A 19,933-nucleotide genomic window follows, 5' to 3' on the forward strand; every position below is an offset into this window, starting at 1 on the left:
CCAACAGCATGTGCACCGAGCGCGTAGAGACCACACTGCTGCTCTCTGGTCGGTCCTCAAATCAGGAAGCTTTGGGATTTGGGACTTGGGATGTTAAGGTCCTATTCAGTAGCCACACCAGGTCCCAAGTGTGGGGAGTGGTGGTTCCCGAGGACGCATGCCGGAGTACCTGATTGTGGCTGCTTCCGTGAATTACAAACCAAGGGCTAGAGCTGTAATTTATAAAATATCCTTTATTTATTCTAAGGAACAGTCCAGCAGTAGCTTAAAAAAAAAAAAAGACACATTTTTTGAAAGATATTATTAGTGTTGTGACCTGACATTGGGCCCCCTGTGAGTGGGACAGTGGCTGGGGCCACCTGCTGTGGCTTTGCGAGTTCTCTGCACTCACTGGCAGGGGTTTGGTGGGAAACTGGGAAGCTTTGGCACGATTCTGTCCAGTTGCTTATAATCAAGAATAATGAGTTTTGAGGTTTACAAAGAGCAGAAGTAACATTTATACTGCTGGCATTTGACAAAAGATTGCTTATAATATACTCATTCCAGGAAGTGTAAAAATGCTTTAAAGGAATGATAATTTGTACTTACTGTTTATGGGGACTAGATATATTAGAATTATAGCATCATTATGGGAACACAGTATTTCTCTATAAATTCAGAAATTCTCTGGTTGATGTAAAATCATACTTCCTGGTTTTACTTAGTTAGTAAAGAAATAAATAAATTAGAGTAACATTTAGTCAGGTAGTTACTCCTTTTTCCCCTTCTTTATTAATAAATTTTATTTTTAGCACAATGCTTTACCCAAAAAGAGAGTTTGAGAATGTTCGAGAATCTCTACCACTCAGTAACCATGCTGGCTGTTGTATCAGAAAAATCCATAAACACACACAGCAGCGAGCTGTTTTCACAAGACTTCCTTGCTAATAAACACAACACTTTCTCCTCCACTCAGATGGGAGCCTCAGATGCCAAAACACAGATGTGCCAACTATAGGCTCGTTGCTAAGCAAAGAAACCTATCAAGTTTGTCCAGCAAATTCAATTGTACAATGGAATGGCGTCTGCTCTGCGGCCTTGGACAGGGAGCGGCTGGTCTGTGTGGCTGTCCCCTGAGGCAAGTCCAAGCTGGTGGCCCTTAGGGGGCAGGTAAAATGGTTCTCATGGGTTAGAACATAAGGGCTTTGAGAAAAAAATGCAAAAAGTCTCATTAAAATTGGAGGCCTATGTGAATCTGTTTACATAGAGGCATACTGAGATCTCGTTCTGTGCTCAGGTGAACTGCAGGTCTCACGCTGGCAGCGCGACTCGGCCCCCCTCCGGCTGGCCTGAGCCACCGCCTGCCACCTTCTCATACCATTACATGGGGGTCTAAAGAGGACATCATCCCCAACCAAGGAACAGTGAGAGAGAAAATCCCAAACATTTAAGACAGAGTTCAAAAGCACCCAGACGCCTTCTGTCTCTTTCCCAGTTCCCATCTGGCTAGGGGCTGTGAATCAGGATTCAGAATCTGTGCTGCCCGGAGGGGACAGACAACCAAATGCAATAAATAACACCAAGCTCAAGACCCAGTGACTGACCTTCCCCCACCACCGCTGCAGGTTATTCCTCCATGTGAACTGAAGGATCCAAGGGAGGAATCCATTCTGCCCCCAAACCTCCCTGCACAACATCGAATGCGGGAGTCTGGCTGCTGCTTCTGCACAGGACAGAGCCTCCAGTCTTTTGCTTGAGAGCATCATTTATGGCATGGACTGGGAACGCAATGTGTTCACACAAACGCACGACAATTGTACATCAGCATCTTTACAATATTAAAGGAGCCATATACAAGTCTACAGCCATTGTACACAGGATGGTGATGGCTGGGGAGCTCCACCCACCAGTCCTTTGTGGTTTCTCCACTGGAGAACACTCCGGGAGCTGTCACAAGGCCAGGGGGGCAGTGTCCATCTTTGGGCCTGTCATGGTGAGGGCAGCAGGTCTGCAAGGACTCCTCAGGGCCAGTCCTCACTGGAATCGGGGGTCAAGAGCGCCAGGTCTGTCTGTGTCCAGGTCTCATCGGCAGGCTAGTGTAACAAGTTTAATTAAAACTCTGTGCATATTCGCATGAGAAAACTGGAGCTGGGGATGGCTCCCTGAGCTGGGGACCTAGAAGACGCTGCTGACAGATGGGCCCCTTTGTGGTGGGGCCCATTCCTGAGGTAAGGTGCAGCCCTGAGCCTGGTCCGAATGGGAGGAGATTTCTCCAGCAGCCCAGGTGCCAGTCCACACAGACAGAACCAGAAGCCCCCGGGCAGTAGGAGGTCAGGTGACCCGGGGAGTGCAGCCTGAGCCCCCGACGGCAGCAAAGGTGAAGGTCTCAGGTGGTTACAGAGTCACTCAGCCCTCAGGCCCCCACCACTCTCCTCCCAGCAGCCCTGTAGCACACATCCCTGCATCTGTCCCGAGAGCCCCAGCCCTGCAGGCATCTAGGCCTGAATGCCAGGCAGCTGGTCCACCCTGTGGCCATGCTGTGCAGCCATGCTGCACATCCGACTGAGAACTGAGCACCAGATAAAGAAGCGTTGGTCCTTGTCAGCCTCTCTGACTTTTGCAGTTAGGGTTGCATCCATTTTAAATACTGTAGAAAAATAAGCCATCTCGGACGCTAGGAGACCCGCCAGAGTCTGCCCTGCGTGGAGAGGGATAAACAGCTCCTCTGAAGTAGCTGCAGACAGCTCTTCCAAACCCACCCCAGCAGGCCCCAGGGCCTCAAAGGATGCTGCGCCAGGCTGGGAAGCTGAGGGGCTGGGAGAGCTGGCAGCCAAGTTCCCACTGCTGCATCTTTGGGTCACATCAACAGTCCTTCTGCAGGCATGCCTCCAGCATCCTACATTCTGTTGCCATGACACCTGGGGCCCTGGTGCTTGCTGGGCCAGCTTTGGACCCTGTAGCCTCACCCTCAGTCTCATGCCCATGGCCAAGCATACACAGGCAGAACTCCCCAGCACTGTTTCCAGGTTCCTGGGGGGGCCCAGGTAGGCACTGAAGTAGGGCCTAGTCCAGGGGTTCCTGCTTGATCCGAACAGCAGTGGGGGTGGGCTGCGGCCGCCGCTCCTCCCGGCAAAGCACATACTCGCTGAACTGGGAGGAGTCCACGCCGCCCCCACAGGATGCGGCCACGCTGAAACCCCTCTGGAACAGCCGCTCCAGGACCTGCCCAGGAAGAAACAGAGGTCATCAAGGCCAAGCTGCAAGAGGACACCTGGCTTGGCCTGGCAGGCAGGTGGGTGCCTGCTGGGGCAGCCAGCCAGAGCACCTTCTCCTGTGATGGTATCAGTCTCGCTCACCAACAGAGGTCCCTACAGAACCACGTGCTGGGTTCCACCATCAGAGGGACAGAAGTTGCCAGGCCCAGTGACCCCTCAGGTTACCAAACCCAGTTGCATGACCCCTTCCAGGTCACCATTCTGTTGCCCTTAGGGCCTTGATTCCAGGAGGCAAAAAGAGCCTTTGGGTCCCTTCTTTCTTCTGTAGGGTGTAACCTGTGCCCTTTCTCCAGACACATGGCCCCAAGCATCCTGCCTAACTGAGTCCTGCCCCAATAATGGAGAGTTCCCTGTCCTTCCGCCTCTAGGCATCCAGCGGCTTCCCTGAGCTGTGCATTCCAGGTGGTTTGAGGCCTGGGGGCATATCAGCTAGTGGGAGCTCTGGAGGGAGAGAAAAAGGAGAAGTCCTCTCAATATTTGAGTCTCTGCAGGCGTCCACAACTATGTGCGTTTGTGTCTCTGTGAGGGCGAGTTCTGATGACTGTGTGTAACACCTGCCTCCTGCAACTAGCAAGTTCTGACCAACAGGCTGTGGAATACATGCATGGGGGGACCTCTTCCCTGCAAAGCCCATTCTACCCTAAACCGGAAATGTGCCAAGCTCTTGGGTCTGCGAAGAGCTGTTGGAAAATAGGCCCTCACTCCATCTGAGCTGTCCAATTCTTGGACCCATCCAGGAAGAGCTGGTCCAGGGATTCTCTTGGCAGCTGGTGGGTGCCTGTGGCTCCCAGGTCAGCAGGGAGAGGGAGGGGGCTCCAGGCCACCTTTCCACTCAGCCTCTGTCCTGCCTCGCCTGTTGCCTGGGTTTAATTCGAATCCAAAGTCAGAATGTGGGTGTCAAATGAAGCACGCTTTGTTGAAAATACTCTGGGCCATTTTTATAGAACATCCTTTTAGAAAAAAAAAAAAAAAAGTTCAGATCGATTTTTTTAAGTCCATCCCCCAGGCACCATCATTTAATTATGAGAGGGATATAAATTATGCATCCACACATTGTTGCCTTTTTTGTAGGATGGCACGGAGGGCTTCACCATTTCAGGGATCGCGCCTCCCTCCAGCTCACTCTGCCCCGGAGGGCTCCGCGGACACCGGGGGTGCGGCGGGGAGGGGGCAGCGCGCAGCCCTCACCTGTACCGAGTTGAGCCGGCAGTAGCCGTTGAGCGGGAAGCGGATGACGTGCGTGGGGTCCTGGTTCCAGCCGGCGTTGACGGAGTTGCACATGACGTCTCCTGTCTCAGGGAAGACCTCCTCGATAAGGGCCTTCTCGCCGCTGAGTGCGATCCGCTCGCCCAAGTCGGGCGTGACGCGCACCACCAGGCAGTCACAGGCCCGGCTGCGGCGCCGCTGCTCCTGCTCCTGCTGCCAGCGCTCCAGCTCGCGCACCATGGGCTGGAGCTGATAGTAGCGCGCCTCCTCGTACAGCAGGCTGAAGTCCTGGGGACAGGCGCACAGGGTGTTGATGTAGGTGTCGGGGTAGGGGTGGGTGGGGGGAGCAGGGGAAGGGGGAGGTGGGAGGCGGCCTGCCGGTTCCAACCAATTCTGCAGGAACTGCGACTCCCAGGGCATCGTGTGGACTGGGCCGGTTGCACCCATTGTACAGATGGGGCAACTGAGTGTTTGCAAGTATAAGGAACCTAGCCTTGTCCCAAGGGCAGCCGCTGATGTGCACCTGTGCCAGCCCCCCTGAACCCTTCCATCTGGCCCCAGGCACTGGGCAGTGAAGCCTCCCCATGGAAAGACCGGAAGCTCCACTAAAGGAGGAGACTGTGCCTATGCCTAGGGACCTGCTGATGCCTTAGAATCCCACCGAGAGAAGAGATCATGCTGGGCACAAGGCAGCCGGCCTGTGCCTATTCTGGAGAAGCTCACAGCCCACCTGGAAGCAAAAACAGTTCTTCTCCAGCCAGGCCTGCCTGGGTCACATTTTCACCTTTATCATCAACCAGCCCTGAGACCTCTAAATCCCTCTATACCTCAATCACTGAGCGTCTCAGTTCCTTTTTTTTTTTTTTTTTAAAGATGGACTCTCTCTGTCACCCAGGCTAGAGTGCAGTGGCTCGATCTTGGCTCAAAGCAAACTCCACGATTCTCATGCTTCAGCCTCCCGAGTAGCTGGGACCTACAGGCACCTGCCACCACACCCAGCTAACTTTTATATTTAGTAGAGACGGGGTTTTGCCATGTTGGCCAGGCTGGTCTTGAACTCCTGCCCTCATGTGATCCAACTGCCTCAGCCTCCCAAAGTGCTGGGATTACAGGTGTGAGCCACTGTGCCCGGCCTCAGTTCCCTTATGTATAAAATGGATATAAACAACCAGTTCAGGGAATTAAAGTGAGGATCAAAGGATGCAAGATGTGCCAAGTGCCTGGCCCAGCCCCTGCCCAAACAAGCAGAGTGTGATAAAGTGTCCAGGGAGGGGAGGCCTGCCCCCTGCCAGGCAGCCCCCTTCTGGGCTGAGCAGGCTCACACAGACTGTCCCTCAGGCACTGATAGTGGCCTATGCCCCAGGTCACATATGCACACCATACATGCTCACCCATACCCATCCCACCAGGAGTGGCCAAGGTCCCATAGGTCCCATGACTCATGCCTGAGGAAGAGGCAAGGAAGCCCAGCCCCCTGACCTACAGGCCCTAAGTCCCTTCCACCTGCTGGTCCTGGCTTTTGGAACTGCCTCCAGGGAGGCCTAGATTCTAACCCTGACCTCTGGGCCTCTCATCGGTCAGTGGCCCATCCTGCCTCTCCTGCCCCATGCAAGGGTTCCTCAGGGCTCTATCCTGGGCCTCTGCTCTCTCCACTCTCACTTGCTTCTGAGATTTTTATTTTATTTTTTAAGACAGGGTCTCATTCTGTAGCCCAGACTGGAGTGCAGTGATGTGATCATAGCTCACTGCAGCCTTGAACTTCCAGGCTCAAGGGATCCTCCTGTCTCAGCCTCCCAAGCAGCTGAGACTACAGACATGAGCCATCATGCCAGGATAATAATAATAATTATTATTATTTGTAGACACAGGGTCCAGGCTGGTCTAGAATTCCTGGGATCAAATGATCCTCCTGCCTTGGCCTCCCAAAGCACTGGGATTACAGGTGTGAGCTACCTCTCCTGGCCATCCTCCTGAGATTTTAAATGATAACTGCATGCCAGACAACCCCCATCTTTTGTCATGGTCCAGAATTTCTCCATCTGATGCCCCACCAGCTCTCTCATGCAGGGGCAGAAACCCTACTCCCACAGCCTGGTCCACCCTGGGCCTCGACTTACCAACTCAGAATTCAAGCCACAAGCCCCAGGGCACCTGCAAGAGGCCCTTTACACTGCCACAACCACATGCTTTTGCTTGCTTGCTTGCTTATTTATTTATTTACTTATTTACTTACTTACGGAATTTCGCTCTGTTGCCCAGGCTGGAGTGCAGTGGTGCTTACTTACTTACTCACTCACTCACTTACTTAATTTTGCTCTGTCGCCCAGGCTGGAGTACAGTGGTGCGATCTCGGCTCACTGTAACTTTTGCCTCCTGGGTTCAAGCAATTCTCCTGTCTCAGTCTCCCAAGTAGCTGGGACTACAGGTGCCCACCACTATGCTCAGCTCACTTTTGTATTTTTAGTAGAGATGGCGTTTCACCATATTGGTCAGGCTGGTTTCAAACTCCTGACCTCAGGTGATCCACCTACCTCGGCCTCCCAAAGTGCTAGGATTACAGGTGTAAGCCACTGCGCCCGGCCTTTTTGAATTAAAAAAAATTTTTTGTATAGACAGGGTCTCGCTATGTGTCCAGGCCTCAAAGGATCCTCCCCACTTGGCCTCCCAAAGTGCTGGGATGACCGTAGTGAGCCACTGTGCCTGTGCTAAACAGAAGTCTGATGTGCCACCTTGCGCCATCTTCTCTATCTCCATCCTGGTCCATCCAAAGCCTCCACCCAGCCTCCCTTGGCCTGGGGAAGGGGCCTCGTCCATAAATGCCTCACTGCACCCACCCCCACCCCTCCCTGCCTCCTTCCCCACACAACAGTCAGAGAGATCTTCCCAATTTGCAGACCTAACTGCCCTTCCCCTGCACACACCCCTTCCACTGCATTCAGAGTTAAATGTCAGGCACTGGGCCACCTGCCAAGGTCCTGACATCAAACAGCAGCCTCCTTTCCTGCCCTTCCCCTCCCAGGCCATAAGGCTCCAGGCTTGACACCTTCTTTCCAGTTCTGGAATGCATCAAGCCATCTGCCGCCCCCATCCCCTGCACCAAGGCCGTCACACCTGTTTGGCCCCATTCTGCCTTTACCACCCAGATGAACTTCGTTTCTTTCAAACCCACCCAGCCCAGGTCACATGGAATTCAAGTTCAGTATCCGTCTGCCCCCTAGACTGTAAGTGTTGTGGGGCAGGGCCTAACGTGTGTGTTTCACTGTTTTCAGCCTGAATTTAGTGGCTGGCACCCAGTAACTGAGTTGGATGAAAGACAAGGCCCCAGGGCTACTGGTCCTTTGAATAGAGGAAGGAATGAAGGAAGGAAGGACAGATATTTGCTAGTATTAGTACATGCCAGTGTACCCTAAGCCTGAGTTTCCTTCCTCCCAGGGTCCCTGACACGTGGGAGGGGCTCAGCACTGAGGCAGGACCCAGGGAACCAGGTCACCTGCCCTGACGGGCTCACCCTGAGACCTGGAGGTCACCTTGTTTAAAGGGTATCTGTTTCGGTCATCAGGGCTTTTCTCCCTGCAAATTGCCCAACACGGAACAGACCTTTTTTTTTTTTTTGAGAGAGAGTCTTGCTCTGTCATCCAGGTTGGAGTGCAGTGATGTGATCTCGGCTCACTGGAACCTCTGCCTCTACCTCCTGGGTTCAAAAGATTCTTCTGCCTCAGCTGCCCAAGTAGCTGGTGTTACAGGCACCTGCCACCACACCTGGCTAATTTTCGTATTTTTTTAATACTTTATTTTTCAAAGTCTAATTACAGCTATCCTTTTTTTTTTTTTTTTTGCGATGGAGTCTTGCTCTGTCGTCCAGGCTAGAGTACTTGGTCTACTGCAACCTCTGCCTCCTGGGTTCAAGTGATTCCCCTGCCTCAACCTCCCGAGTAGCTGGGATTACAGGCCTGCCACCACGCCTGGCTAATTTTTCTATTTTTAGTAGAGACAGGGTTTCACCATCTTGGCCAGGCTGGTCTCAAACTCCTGACCTCATGATCCACCCGCGTCGGCCTCCCAAAGTGCTGAGATTACAGGTGTGAGCCACCGTGCCCGGCCTAATTTTTATATTTTTAGTACAGATGGGGTTTCACCAAGTTGGCCAAGCTGGCCTCGAACTCCTGACCTCAAGTGATCCACCCACCTCGATCTCCCAAAGTGCTGGGATTACAGGCATGAGCCACCACGCCCAGCCGATGGAACAGATTTATGAATCTCTAACTACTATATCGCTGGCACGCGCCCATGTTTAAACACGACAAATGTTCAGCTGAGGTACGTTCCGCAGCTTAATTGTTGTTATATACCCTGATAAATAAGCTAAAAATGTGAGAAAACAAAATTAGTGTAGAAAAACTGATTTAGCCCTCGGCTTCATCGTTTAACTTTTTATGGTTACCATGACAACCAGGGGTCCATTTATTAAGTCACAGCGTCCCCTATGTAATGCCATCGCACAGGCAGCGCAGGGGGGCCGCCAGCCATGGACTTACCTTAAAGTCATCCGGGAGCAGCAGCTTGGACGTCCGCAGGAAGCTCAGGACGTAGCGGAAAATCTCCCCATCCCGGTCAATGAAATAATGTTGCTTCAAACTGTCCAGGACGATGGGTTCAGTGCCATTGAAGAGGCGGCTTATTCTAGGAGAGACAGGTGAGGTGGGACGTCTGAAGGATGGGGCCAAGTCCACCCGTCTTCCCACGCCCTGCCCCCACTCCTTAGGGCCCACACGGCTGGAGGGGCGAGGGACCTGACATGGGTGACTCTGAAACTGTTCCAGGCCTGGCAACATCTGCACACACCCGGGGCAGCCAGGCTACAGTTGACAGGACACACCACACATCCTGCCTACACTGGCAAGTCACAGCCAGAGAGGGACACACCCAGCTGTACACACCAGCCCGCCAACACATGTTATTTTACAGGCCTGGAAAGCTATGGCAAGACACAGGCACCTTATCCCCTACACACAAACCAGCTGGTCACAGGCCTGGTGCACACACCCTTGCCGGACAGATCCACCCAGAAAATGCACATGAACCATCCAACACCCCTGCCAACAGCCACATACCCAGTAAACCAGCCAGGATATACAACCTCCCCACCCACCCCATGTAACCAAGTGTGAGACACAACAGGCCTGTGCAACAGGCACGGGGTCACATAGTCCCTTCCTTCCCAACACACACATATCACGCAGACCCAGACACATCCAGGAAAGGACACGCACCTGTCCATACCAGGTACCCAGAGACATGACGGCACAAATCCCCCACTGCCGCTCACTCAGGGAGCCCATGGGGAGAAAAAAGAGGCAGACAGGAGGGATGGCAAGTGTGCCACAGTACACACATGCAACAGGGCCCTTGCACACACGCCACAATGCAGACATACACACACGCCAGTATGTACACACACAGAAACCATGCACACACACGCGCCACAGTGCATACATATGTGCACACACGCCAGAGTGTATGCATACCACACCTAGCGGTGGGGGATGGGGACTGGAGAGAAGGCAGGTGCCGGTACCCTGTCCTCTGAAGGGCAGTAGTTCTAACAAATGCAAGACTGGGAGAAGGGTCTTGGGGAGCCCCTGATGCCTGTCCCTGTCCACTCCAGGGAGAAGGGGCCAGGTCTCAGAGCCAGGGCTGATACCACCTCGCCAGTGCCCAGAGCGGCCAGCTCTGGTTTGGAAACTGCCCTGGCAGACCCCAGGTCGAGCTATGGATAACTAGGAAACCCAAAGAGGGCTGGGGATAGCCAAGGGCTTGGCTTGGGAACAGGAGGGAGGTTGGCATCGTTTCCCCAAAGGCAGCACCACCACATCCTTCAGCAGGCAGCCCAGCTGGACCCTGCCAAGGTGGCAGCTTCTCTGCACAGCTGGGAGAACAGTAGCTCCAGCTTGGGACCTAGGCTTCCCAGCCTGGCCTGCACACAAGCTGGAGCCTAAACCCTTCACTCTCTGCCTGCACCAGCAGGGACCCCTGCAGGGATGCCCCCTGTCCCAACAGCAGCCCACTCCTCTGTCCACTCCAAGTCAGCTGCCTCCAGGGCCCTGCCCCACTGCCACTTGCACCCAGGACACACTAGCTGGGCAGGAGCTGAGGGGGTTAGAGCCCCCAAGTCTGCCCTCAGGGCCTCCCGTCCACACTATCCTATGCTCTGATGGCCTAGCACACTCAATGCATTGGCCATGATGGTCTGTCCAGGTATGGAGTCTCTGGGAACATGGTGCGGGTTTCTGTCCTAGCCGGGTAGTATAAAGGGCACGGTTTAGCTGGGCACTGTGGCTCACACCTGTAATCCTGGCACTTTGGGAAGCTGAGGTGGAGGATTGCTTGAGGCCAGGGGTTCGAGACCAGCCTGGACAACACAGCAAGACCCCATCTCTACAAACAATTTAAAAGTTAGCTGGGTATGGTGGCATGCACTTGTAGCCCACTTGGGAGGATGAGGTGGGAGGATCACTTGAGTCCAGGATTTTGAGGTTGCAACGAGCCGGGATCGCACCACATACTCCAGCCTGACCAAGAAAGCCAAACACTGTTGTTTAAAAGAAAGAAAGAAAGAAAAGGGCTAGGCTGTCTGATGGATGGGCATGGGGAGGTCAGAGTCTGCTGTGAGCCCGAGTCTGTGGAACCAGAGCTGCAGCCACCCAGATACAATTCATCTCAGAGCTGTAAAAGCCGAAGAGCCCTGTCAACCCCCAGGCCTGGTGACAATGGCACTGCAGGTCACAGCCCCTGCTGGAATGGCTTGTGGGTTCCACAGCTGGCTCCAGTTCCAAAGGCCCTAGGACCTGGCCTAGCAGAGCGTGGGCATCCAGATGTCAGAGTGAGGGCCACCCGGCATTCCTGGAGACAGATGGGTCTGGCCCAGGCTGCCAGATACCATGGGCAGTGGTTGGCAAGTGGCTGAGGTCCATGTGTGGCACCGGTGGGAAGTAAGAGCTACATCCACAGGTGAGTCAGCAGATCCAAACCCTCGGCCTCTCTGGGAACTCTCCCCACCATTCCCAGTGGAGCTCCAAAGTCCATGTAAGCAGGCAGCCTTCTAGGCCTGGCTGAGTTCCCGACCCTTCTGACGTCAGGTCTGGCTGAGGCTCTAGCTGGTCCTGTTGGTCTAGAAGACTCCTGATGCACCCACATTCCAGGACTGGACGGGTTCTTGGTTGTCTCATTGGTCCAAGTTTAGAAGGTTCTCCATCTGCCTTATTTCAGGACAGGCTGATTCTAGATCTTTCCATGGTTCAGTGTCGACTCCTGGATCAACTGGCAGCTGTACAGCCTCTTAGGACAGAGGCCTTTCATGCCCTCGGCGTCCAAGGCTGCCAAGGACGTGAGCAGGTTGAGGAAAGGTGAGGATAATCACCATGGAGGAGCCCCCAGCCATTCTCAGCCCTGCAGGTGTGAGTTCCCAGCTCTGTCAGGGGCTCCACGTTCCCCGTGGAAAACGGCCCAGGTCACCCTCTGAGAGAGGCTGCAGGGTTTGAGGTGCCGGCTTCCGAAGTCCTCCATGGAATTAGGTGACCAGTTCATGCTGCAACAGCTGGGACTCTCAGGGGCAGAAAAGATGCCTCCAACCACCCGCCCTGTGTGCACAAGGGGGAACATCAGGATGGCCTTCGTCTTCTTGTTTATTTCCTTTTTTTTTTTAAAGTTCTGGCTCCAATTTCCTGGCTGTTTCAGGCACCAGGTTTTTAAGACTTCTGAAGCTCCTGGCCATCTTCATCTGATGCTTCCCACAGTCAGGATGGATGTCAGAGTGTGGCTGTGCTGGCAGCATCTAATAGGTGTCAAGCAGGCAGGACACCAGCAAGGGGGCCGGCCCAGGGAGTCCACTCCCAGCCCCAGCTGCGCTCAGCTGTCTCAGGTGAGGACCAGTGACTGCTCCTAGGCAGACCAGAGGAGGCACCCGGCATGAGGCTCTCCAGCATCCAGGCCACCCTGACCGCCGAGACCCAGAAGCCCAGGCAGAGTTCCCGGTGGGAACTGAGGGTGGAGGTCCCAGCTTTTACAGTGCTGCCTAGGGCAGGTCATCACCACTATCCAGAAACACCCTGAGGACCTTAACACTCTTAGTCTTCCATCTCCAGGTGTCTCGTAGATCAGTGACACTAGGTGAGACTGATTTTTTTCCAGAATTGGTGGAAAACAGTGCTTATATTATAATAATCCACTACAAGAAGGACAAGAGAGATCTGAGGGGCTCTTGCCAGCACAGCTGCTTGACCCACTTCTCAGGCCCCCCGGCCCCCTGTCTCCTGATTGTCCGACAGGTCACACCATCCCTGGTCTCTAGTCCAAAGCTTCAGGCCTGCAGAGCGCCCCCATGGCAGCCAGAGGCCATCCAGGCAGAGCAACAGATTCACCTTGAGCCCCAGCCATGGGGAAGAACGAACACAGACTGCCACCCCTTGGGCACACCAGGAGGGTCCCAAGTGCCAGATCACAGGGCCACAGGGGCCCTAGCTCCCCATGAGAGCACACCCTACACCAGAACAGAGCAATGGGTGAGCAGCACAGTGGGGCTGGGTGTGGGGAGATGGCCCCCTGCCCTCCTGCTCCCAGGCAGCAGCCAAGAGCCCAGAATGAGAAGCCCCTCCCACCCGCCTCCCCCAGGGCCTGGGCTGTGATTACTCCAGACAGGCAACTCTGATTTCAAGAAACACTCTTCAGAGAGGGTTGTGGGCAAAGGTTTTATGAATTTCACTCACAAACGTCATCAACCGATTAAGGGATGATCTATCTCAAACAACTCGGAAATGCCGCAGAAAGCAAAATGGAAATTAAATAAGCAGAATCTATCTCCCATCCTAGACAGGGCTCTGTGAGTGAGCACACAGACCGATACTGCTCACCTGGCCCCGTGGCTCTTGTCCCCACCCCACAAGCCCCAAGGCCACAGGACCCTAGGCTGAGTCTCTGTCCACCCGGGGTACTGGAACACCAGTCACCATCTGCACCCTAGACTCTCTGAATTTGGAACTAGACACGGCATCCATTTCCAGTTTTACCTCCTCAAGGGACCACACCAGCCCCTGCACGGACTCCCCTGCAGCCCCAACAGGCTCGGAAAGCCACCTCCACGTACTACCATCCTCCCTGCTCTGAGCCACCACACCAGTGACAATGCAGCCTGCCACATATGCTCCCCAGAGACGATCCCTTAGTGTCTGGGGGATTAATTAACTCCTCCTGTTATTTTAAATGCGTAACACAGGGGTGATGCCCGCAGCCTTGGCCCTCCCACGCTCAGTCTTTAGCAGCCCCAGGGGAGCAGTGACCGCCTCTCTGTGCCAGGAGCAAACATCCTCGGCTGAGCAAGCTGCTCAGAGACCCACCCCACCTCGGGTCAGTCCTGCTGCCGTGCCAACGGGGAAAGCAGGTCCCTCACCCAGGAAAGAAACGCCCTGCAGGGAAGAGCAGGAGAGCTGGCAGCACCCAGCACCCCGCACCTCTCGCAGGCCCAAGGGCCTGGGCAGCCTGTAAGTTCAGCAGCATGGAGGGTACCTGTGAGCCCCCAACCAGAGTCCTGGCCTGAGATCCTTTATCCACTGCTGAGGTATGTGGTTCATTCCTAGTTAGTCACTGCAACACCAGCTCCAAGGAAAGCCTGCTGCTAGCCTCTAGGGCCCAGCAGTGGCCACCGAAAATGACAAAGATGACACACTGCTGCTTATTGCAGCTCCTTCTTCCTCCCCTTGTGAATTTCCCAGGGGTGGAATAGGAAATAGGATTAAATACCCACCCCCATAACCCCAAGACTTACCTACTCAGTGTCACTCACAAATGACCCTCTGCAGAGGCCAGGCCTAAGTCTTGCTCCAGAGGAACCTTGAAGGTATGTGAGACTACCCAGCCCGCTGCTGGCGGGCTCAGGCAGGGCTGGCTCTGAATAAGCCCTAGGCCCCTGAAGGTGGGTCAGGAGATCCACCTTGCACTACCAATGCCGCCAAGTCAGCTCTGTGCACAGCAGCTTTCAACAGGCAGATACGCACTCCCCAACCCTAGCTCCCTCAGGCTGTGTCAGCTTGTGCAGCCTGGAGAGCCTGGTGGGTGGAGTGACAGTGGGGAGAGACCCCATCCCCCAGGCAGCAGATTACAGCTGCTGCCCTGACCCACACGTGCCTGATGTTTCAAGGGGCTTACTCTTACCTGGAGTCAGGGTACTTGGTGAGCGTGGCCAGGCTGCTGGTGTACATGTGGCCGCCCACATCGATGTGCACAGGTGCATTGGACTTGGTGAGCTGCGCTGGCAGGGGGATGCCCTGGGCCGCCAGGGGAGACACAGGCGACCGGGTGAGAGACAGCCGGGACATGTTTCCTCCCTCCTAGAGATGGAATAAAGCGGAACACAAGAGTTTCTCCACAACATGGCCAGCGCTCCCTTTATTGCGAGTGTGATCACAGATCTAATCAGATCACTTCTGCCGGTGCCTGATCACATATTCAGCTGACAAATTATGGCCACCACTGTAATTAAGTGTATTTGCATCATTTTCTTCAAAGTACCAGAGGGAAAAAGAAAGATGCTTATTAGCAATAAGAAACCAAGAAAAAAAATTTTTCAAGGTGTCAGCCTCCAGGGGCATAAAACAAACTGCAAAATTCTAATTAAAGGTCATGGGCTTATGTGTTAGATGTGAAATATCCCCTGACAAACGAATCACCAATTTGTGAATTGGGATTCAGGGGTTTTTTGCAAGTTTGTCTCAGTAACGAGACACCTCTAAATTAGTGACTTCCTCAGCACCTAAGGCGTTGAGTTTTATACATGTAGTAAATTTCACATCAAATTAAGAGCATTTTTGTTTCAAAAATACATAATCCTACAGCCAGTCAACAGCCACCTTGAGTGTCATGGCCCCAAGGAAGGGCAGCCAGTGAACAGGTGCTGGGGAAGAAGGGAAAAAGGGGACCCCTGGTGGGGACCCAGCCCACCCTGCAGGCTCACCGCGGTGCCGCTGCTGCCGTGTGTGTGAAGCGAGGACCCGCTCGGCCGCTCCTTGCGGTGAGGCATCTAGGCTTCCATCCCTGCCCAGAGTATCTGCGGGAGGCATCCATGAAACCAGAGAAGGCTTATTCCTCATAGTCATCTACCATGGAGTCAAAGACACTTAGAATCGTTCTTTCTGCATGCTCTCTGAGACCCTGCGAGGTCCATGCAGCCCTCCCTGATTGAGTCCACCACCACTATCTCTCTGTCTCCACACCCCAAAGCAGGCCTCCAGGCTGTAGCAGATGACACACATACACATGCACACACACACAGTCACACTCACACATGTGTTTTCTGGGCAGCTCCATGTCTGCTAATTCGCCTAATGACAGCACTGAAACATATGCTCACCATTATTGCCCCAAAATGTTTCAGAACAAATCAGATTTTCCTGGTATTTTCGTTTCAAGCCATGTTACCAAGCGTGTCTCCTCTTGCAAAAGCCTCGTGGACCAAGGCTCAGAAAGCACCCCTCACCCTCCATGGGCCAGGGAACCTAGGACCTCTCTTAGTACCATCCCCATGGTGATAAGATACAGCTTGCATCTGGCCAGACACAGGGAAGCCTTTATGCAGAAGTCCAGGCACACAGATAAGGGCAAGTCACCTGGGAAGCCACCTCTTCTCTGTGGCTCCCAATAGCAGAGAAAACCTGTCTTTGTTTGCCTAGTCTGCACCTCACAGTTTCTCCCCAGACTCCCAGAGTGGCGTTGTCTATGCCTAATGCATTCCAGACCCCTCACCATCACATACCCCTGAGGCATCAGGAGATGGCCAGGAGGAAGCAGAGAGCAAGCAGATCAACCAATGGACCCTTTCTACTGCTCCTCCCCAGAAGCACTCAGTGACTCTCCTCTGTGCTGTAGCCACCTGAAATAAGATTGTCCCTCAGTGCCTGGAAGCCACACCCAGGGGCGCTTTGCAGGCCCTAGGCAGGAGGGGCAGGATTCTGCAGCCCCATTCACTGATTTACAGCTGTCTCAAAAGGGAGGAAGGAGGAGATTTGCACGTGAATAGTCACCCCCCTTCACACATCCACAGACACTGGCTTCCACAAACCTACGCTGGACTCTTGAAGGTTTAATCTTTAAGACAGAAACCACATGAAATTCTTGGGACCCATGGGATTGCTTTTTCCCATTAAAACTCTGGGATCAAAATTTGTGCCTTGAAATTCAACATCCAATTTTAATCCAATGAGAATCAAATCCTGCAAACGTAAGCAAGGTTGCTCTCCTGTGACTTGTTCTGCCCTGAGTGCCCGGGGAAGTTTCCTGACATAAAACTGGGGTGGGAGGTTGCAATGGGCAGACAGTGATATGTAAATATATACCCTCACTGGGGCCTGTGGGCTCAGGGTCCACTGCTCTTGGCATTCCTGAGTTCCAGAAGCTTAAAAAAACAAAACCAGGTCACTTAGCTCAAGGAGTTCTGAGAACCAAAACAGACCTCAGGAACGGATTATCCTGCCCTAGGAGGCTCTGCTGGGGGAGGAGTCAGAAGGGAAGACGCGCTGAGGATAAACTGAACAGGAAGGAATTCTGGCTGAAATTCTATCAAAGCGGACTGCAATATATTTTACCCAATACCAGGACACTATTCCAAAGTGACATGAACACCAAGCCCCATCACAGAAGCCGATCCACCGTTCTTAGCCCCTTTTACCTCCCAAGCACAACCTGATGTTCATGGCAAACTAGAAACTTACCGTTGGAAGCCCCAGGCTTTACGCCTTGCCGTGAATCTCCAAGGCTTCCCCCAACAAGCGCATCTGTGCAGGACCACGACCCTCTTTCCGAGACCACTGCTTAAGTCAGAAGCACAAAAGTGGGTGCAGTGAGAGATATAAGTTGATTCCACCAACACCAGCATCAAACCCACCACCCAGCCCCAGTGCGCCCTGGCCCGCCTGTTGCAGGGGCCTCAGCGATAGTGGTCGGGAGGGCCCACGGGTTTCCAAACTGGCCCGGTAGTGACCCGCTTCTCCAGCTGCGGCGGGAGACCCGGGTCCCCGCCCGCCCGCCGCCGAGCCCCGCCCGCCCGAGCAGAGAGAAGTGTGCAGAATGCCACGCTCATTTACACACAAAATGATTTTGTGTCCCATTGCGCTCGCAGTTGTTCGGCTCTCTGGGGGTGATTAAACTGGCTGAGCTGCGGCAGCTTGAGACGATTTCACTAAATCGCTTCTTCGTGAAGTCGCTTTTTTGCTAAGCTGTTATTTTAACCATAAAAGGTAAACAGAAGGCGCCTCTCGAGCTCCCTTCGGCTCCGCACTCAGGGCGCTGGCCCGGGGCGAAAGTCCCGGGGACCTGCACAGTTGTCCCAGGGGTGGCCCCCGAGAGGCAGGCGGGCCACCTGGTGCTCGCCAGCTCCCCCCCCCACCCCGCCCCGCCAGCGGAGCCAGCCGGCCGGTGTGAACTTAGGGGCGACGGGAGACGGCTGGGCCAGAGCTGGAGGCGCCGCGGGGCGGGGTGGCCGCGGCACCCGAAGCGCCGGGCTGGGCTGGGAGGGGTTGCGGTGGAGGCGGGGCGGGGACAAAGTTAAATCAAGAGGCAGACACTTGGAGACCACAGATGGGAAGCTCGCCTAATTAAGGACGTAAAAGCGCTTTTGTTCTCAAAGTTTATTGTTGCCGGGATTAAAAAAAATTAATTGAAACTAATGCTGTTATTCACTCGTGCAGTTAAATTCCTTCATGCACATTTGAGATACGAAGCGAAAACTTGAAGCTTATCTTTCTGCAGTCGGGGGTGGGGGCCGCCAGAAGACAGAAAGGCGCTGCAGTGGCGGGGGTCCGCCCCCGGGTGTGTTTGCGAGTGTGCCCGGTGCGCGCGTCCAGGTCAGGGGGTGCGGGTGGGCAGCGGGGAACCGGATCTGCAGGCGGCGATCCCGTCTTATCGCGGCCCTCTCCCAGCCCCAAACCCTGCGCTCCCGGGACCACCACTAGCGCGACAGCCCCTCCTGCCAGGTTTCGGACTCTTGGGGTGGGCGTCAGTGGACGCACATCTGTCCCGCTGGAGACTTTCTCTGATTTTGGGCGCCAAGCCGGGCCTTGTGCACCTCGAAGCCCCAATTGCGTGAGCCCGTTTCTGACCCCGGAAACTCGCCAGCTCTGCAGGGCGCTCGGCCCAGAACAGGGGCCAGAGTGCGGGGACCTGCACACGCGCGCGCGCGCGCGCGCGCGCACACACACACACACACACACACACACACACACACACACACACACATCGCGCGGCAGGAAGCTCCGAGCCCGCCCGCGCGGGGAGGGTCCACCCGCGGCCAGGACCAGCCCACGTGGGCAGCCCCACTCTCGCACCAGGCCTTTGTGCTGGGCGCCCCCGCGCCGCCAGCCCCCGCCGCCCAGCAGAGGGACAAAGCGGCCGCCCCCGCCCAGGTCCGGACCCTGGCCGGGCGACTTTCTCAGTATCGCAGCCACTTCGGGGACACGGGTGCGCGGCGCTGAGCGGTGGCCGCCCGCGCTGGGCTTACCTCGGAGCCGGAGCGGCAGATCGGGCTCGGGCGCAGCCCCCGCCCCCCGCAGCCGCCGGTCTCGGGCGCCGGGCGCAGCTTCGCCGCCTATGCTCGCTGCGCGGGTCGCTCCGGTTTCGTCCTGGAGTTACTTTCTCTCTCGCCCCCAACCCTCCCCCCACCCACCCCTCCCGCCCCGGCCCCCGCTTCGCGCGGCCCCTCGCGGCGCGGCGCGCCGGGGCCTCCCCTCCCCACCCTCCCCTTGCCTCCTCCCCTCCTCGCGGCCGCCGCCGCCGCCGCCTCCTCCTCTTCGCGCCGCTCTCCGGCTGCCCTCCCGCCGCTCCCACCTCCTCTCCTCCCTCCTCTCTCTCCGGCGGCCTCCTTCGATTGCTGGAGAGAAAACCAGCCCCCCACTCCAGCCCGTAGCCCGCGCCTCGCCGCGGCCCAGCCCGGACGCAAAGGGCAGCGATCCGGCCCCAAATTACCCAGCGCGAGCGGGCGCGCGCGGCGACTCCTGGCTCGGGGCTCGGCTGCGCCGCGGGGCAGAGGATTAGAGTCGCAATTAGCTCCGCGCGCCCGCGCCTGCCGCGCTCGGCGACAAAAACGCGTCGTTTCCCCTCCTTTCGCCCGGCAATCCCCACCCGCCTCTCCCGGAGCCCGCGCCTTCCCGCCGGGGCCGCGGCCAGGACCCTCCAGGGAGCGGTGCGCCCAGGCCCCAGCGCCCTCCGCGGCCCAGCCCCCCGCCCCCCGCCGACCGGCCACGCGGCGCCCGGGCCTCCTCCGGGCTCGGGGAGGGGGCGGGGGAGAGGCTGATTTTAATCATTGTCATTTCATCTGATGTAATATTTCCCCGGGCGCTTTCAGCTGGGCATAAATTTTCGGCTCCCAAATAAGTAACACAGGGCACGTTTCTCACATTTCTTGACTCCTCGGTTACAAAGGGGAGAGCAGCCGC

General features: G+C 55.4%; 1 protein-coding gene across 7 annotated transcripts; it reads right to left on the reverse strand.

Annotated features, from left to right (window-relative positions):
• Positions 1 to 215: 215 nt before the first annotated feature.
• On the reverse strand, positions 216 to 19,164 carry KCTD15 (potassium channel tetramerization domain containing 15). 7 transcript variants are annotated; one of them, XM_030913483.1, is made up of 8 exons: positions 19,000 to 19,164; positions 17,216 to 17,311; positions 16,261 to 16,377; positions 15,463 to 15,555; positions 14,664 to 14,839; positions 8,996 to 9,140; positions 4,443 to 4,748; positions 216 to 3,201 (listed from the first exon to the last, which is right to left on the reverse strand). In XM_030913483.1, exons 4-8 carry the CDS (start codon positions 15,526 to 15,528, stop codon positions 3,043 to 3,045), a joined length of 852 nt encoding a protein of 283 aa, XP_030769343.1. In that variant the 5' UTR covers positions 15,529 to 15,555; positions 16,261 to 16,377; positions 17,216 to 17,311; positions 19,000 to 19,164; the 3' UTR covers positions 216 to 3,042. The 7 variants fall into 7 exon arrangements, with proteins under 7 accessions (XP_030769343.1, XP_030769342.1, XP_030769344.1 ...); XM_030913482.1 differs by having other exon boundaries at positions 17,216 to 17,314; XM_030913484.1 differs by lacking the exon at positions 19,000 to 19,164 and adding an exon at positions 17,592 to 17,866.
• Positions 19,165 to 19,933: the final 769 nt, after the last annotated feature.

The sequence above is a fragment of the Rhinopithecus roxellana genome, chromosome 12 (assembly GCF_007565055.1).
Source record: "Rhinopithecus roxellana isolate Shanxi Qingling chromosome 12, ASM756505v1, whole genome shotgun sequence".
NCBI lineage: Eukaryota > Metazoa > Chordata > Mammalia > Primates > Cercopithecidae > Rhinopithecus > Rhinopithecus roxellana.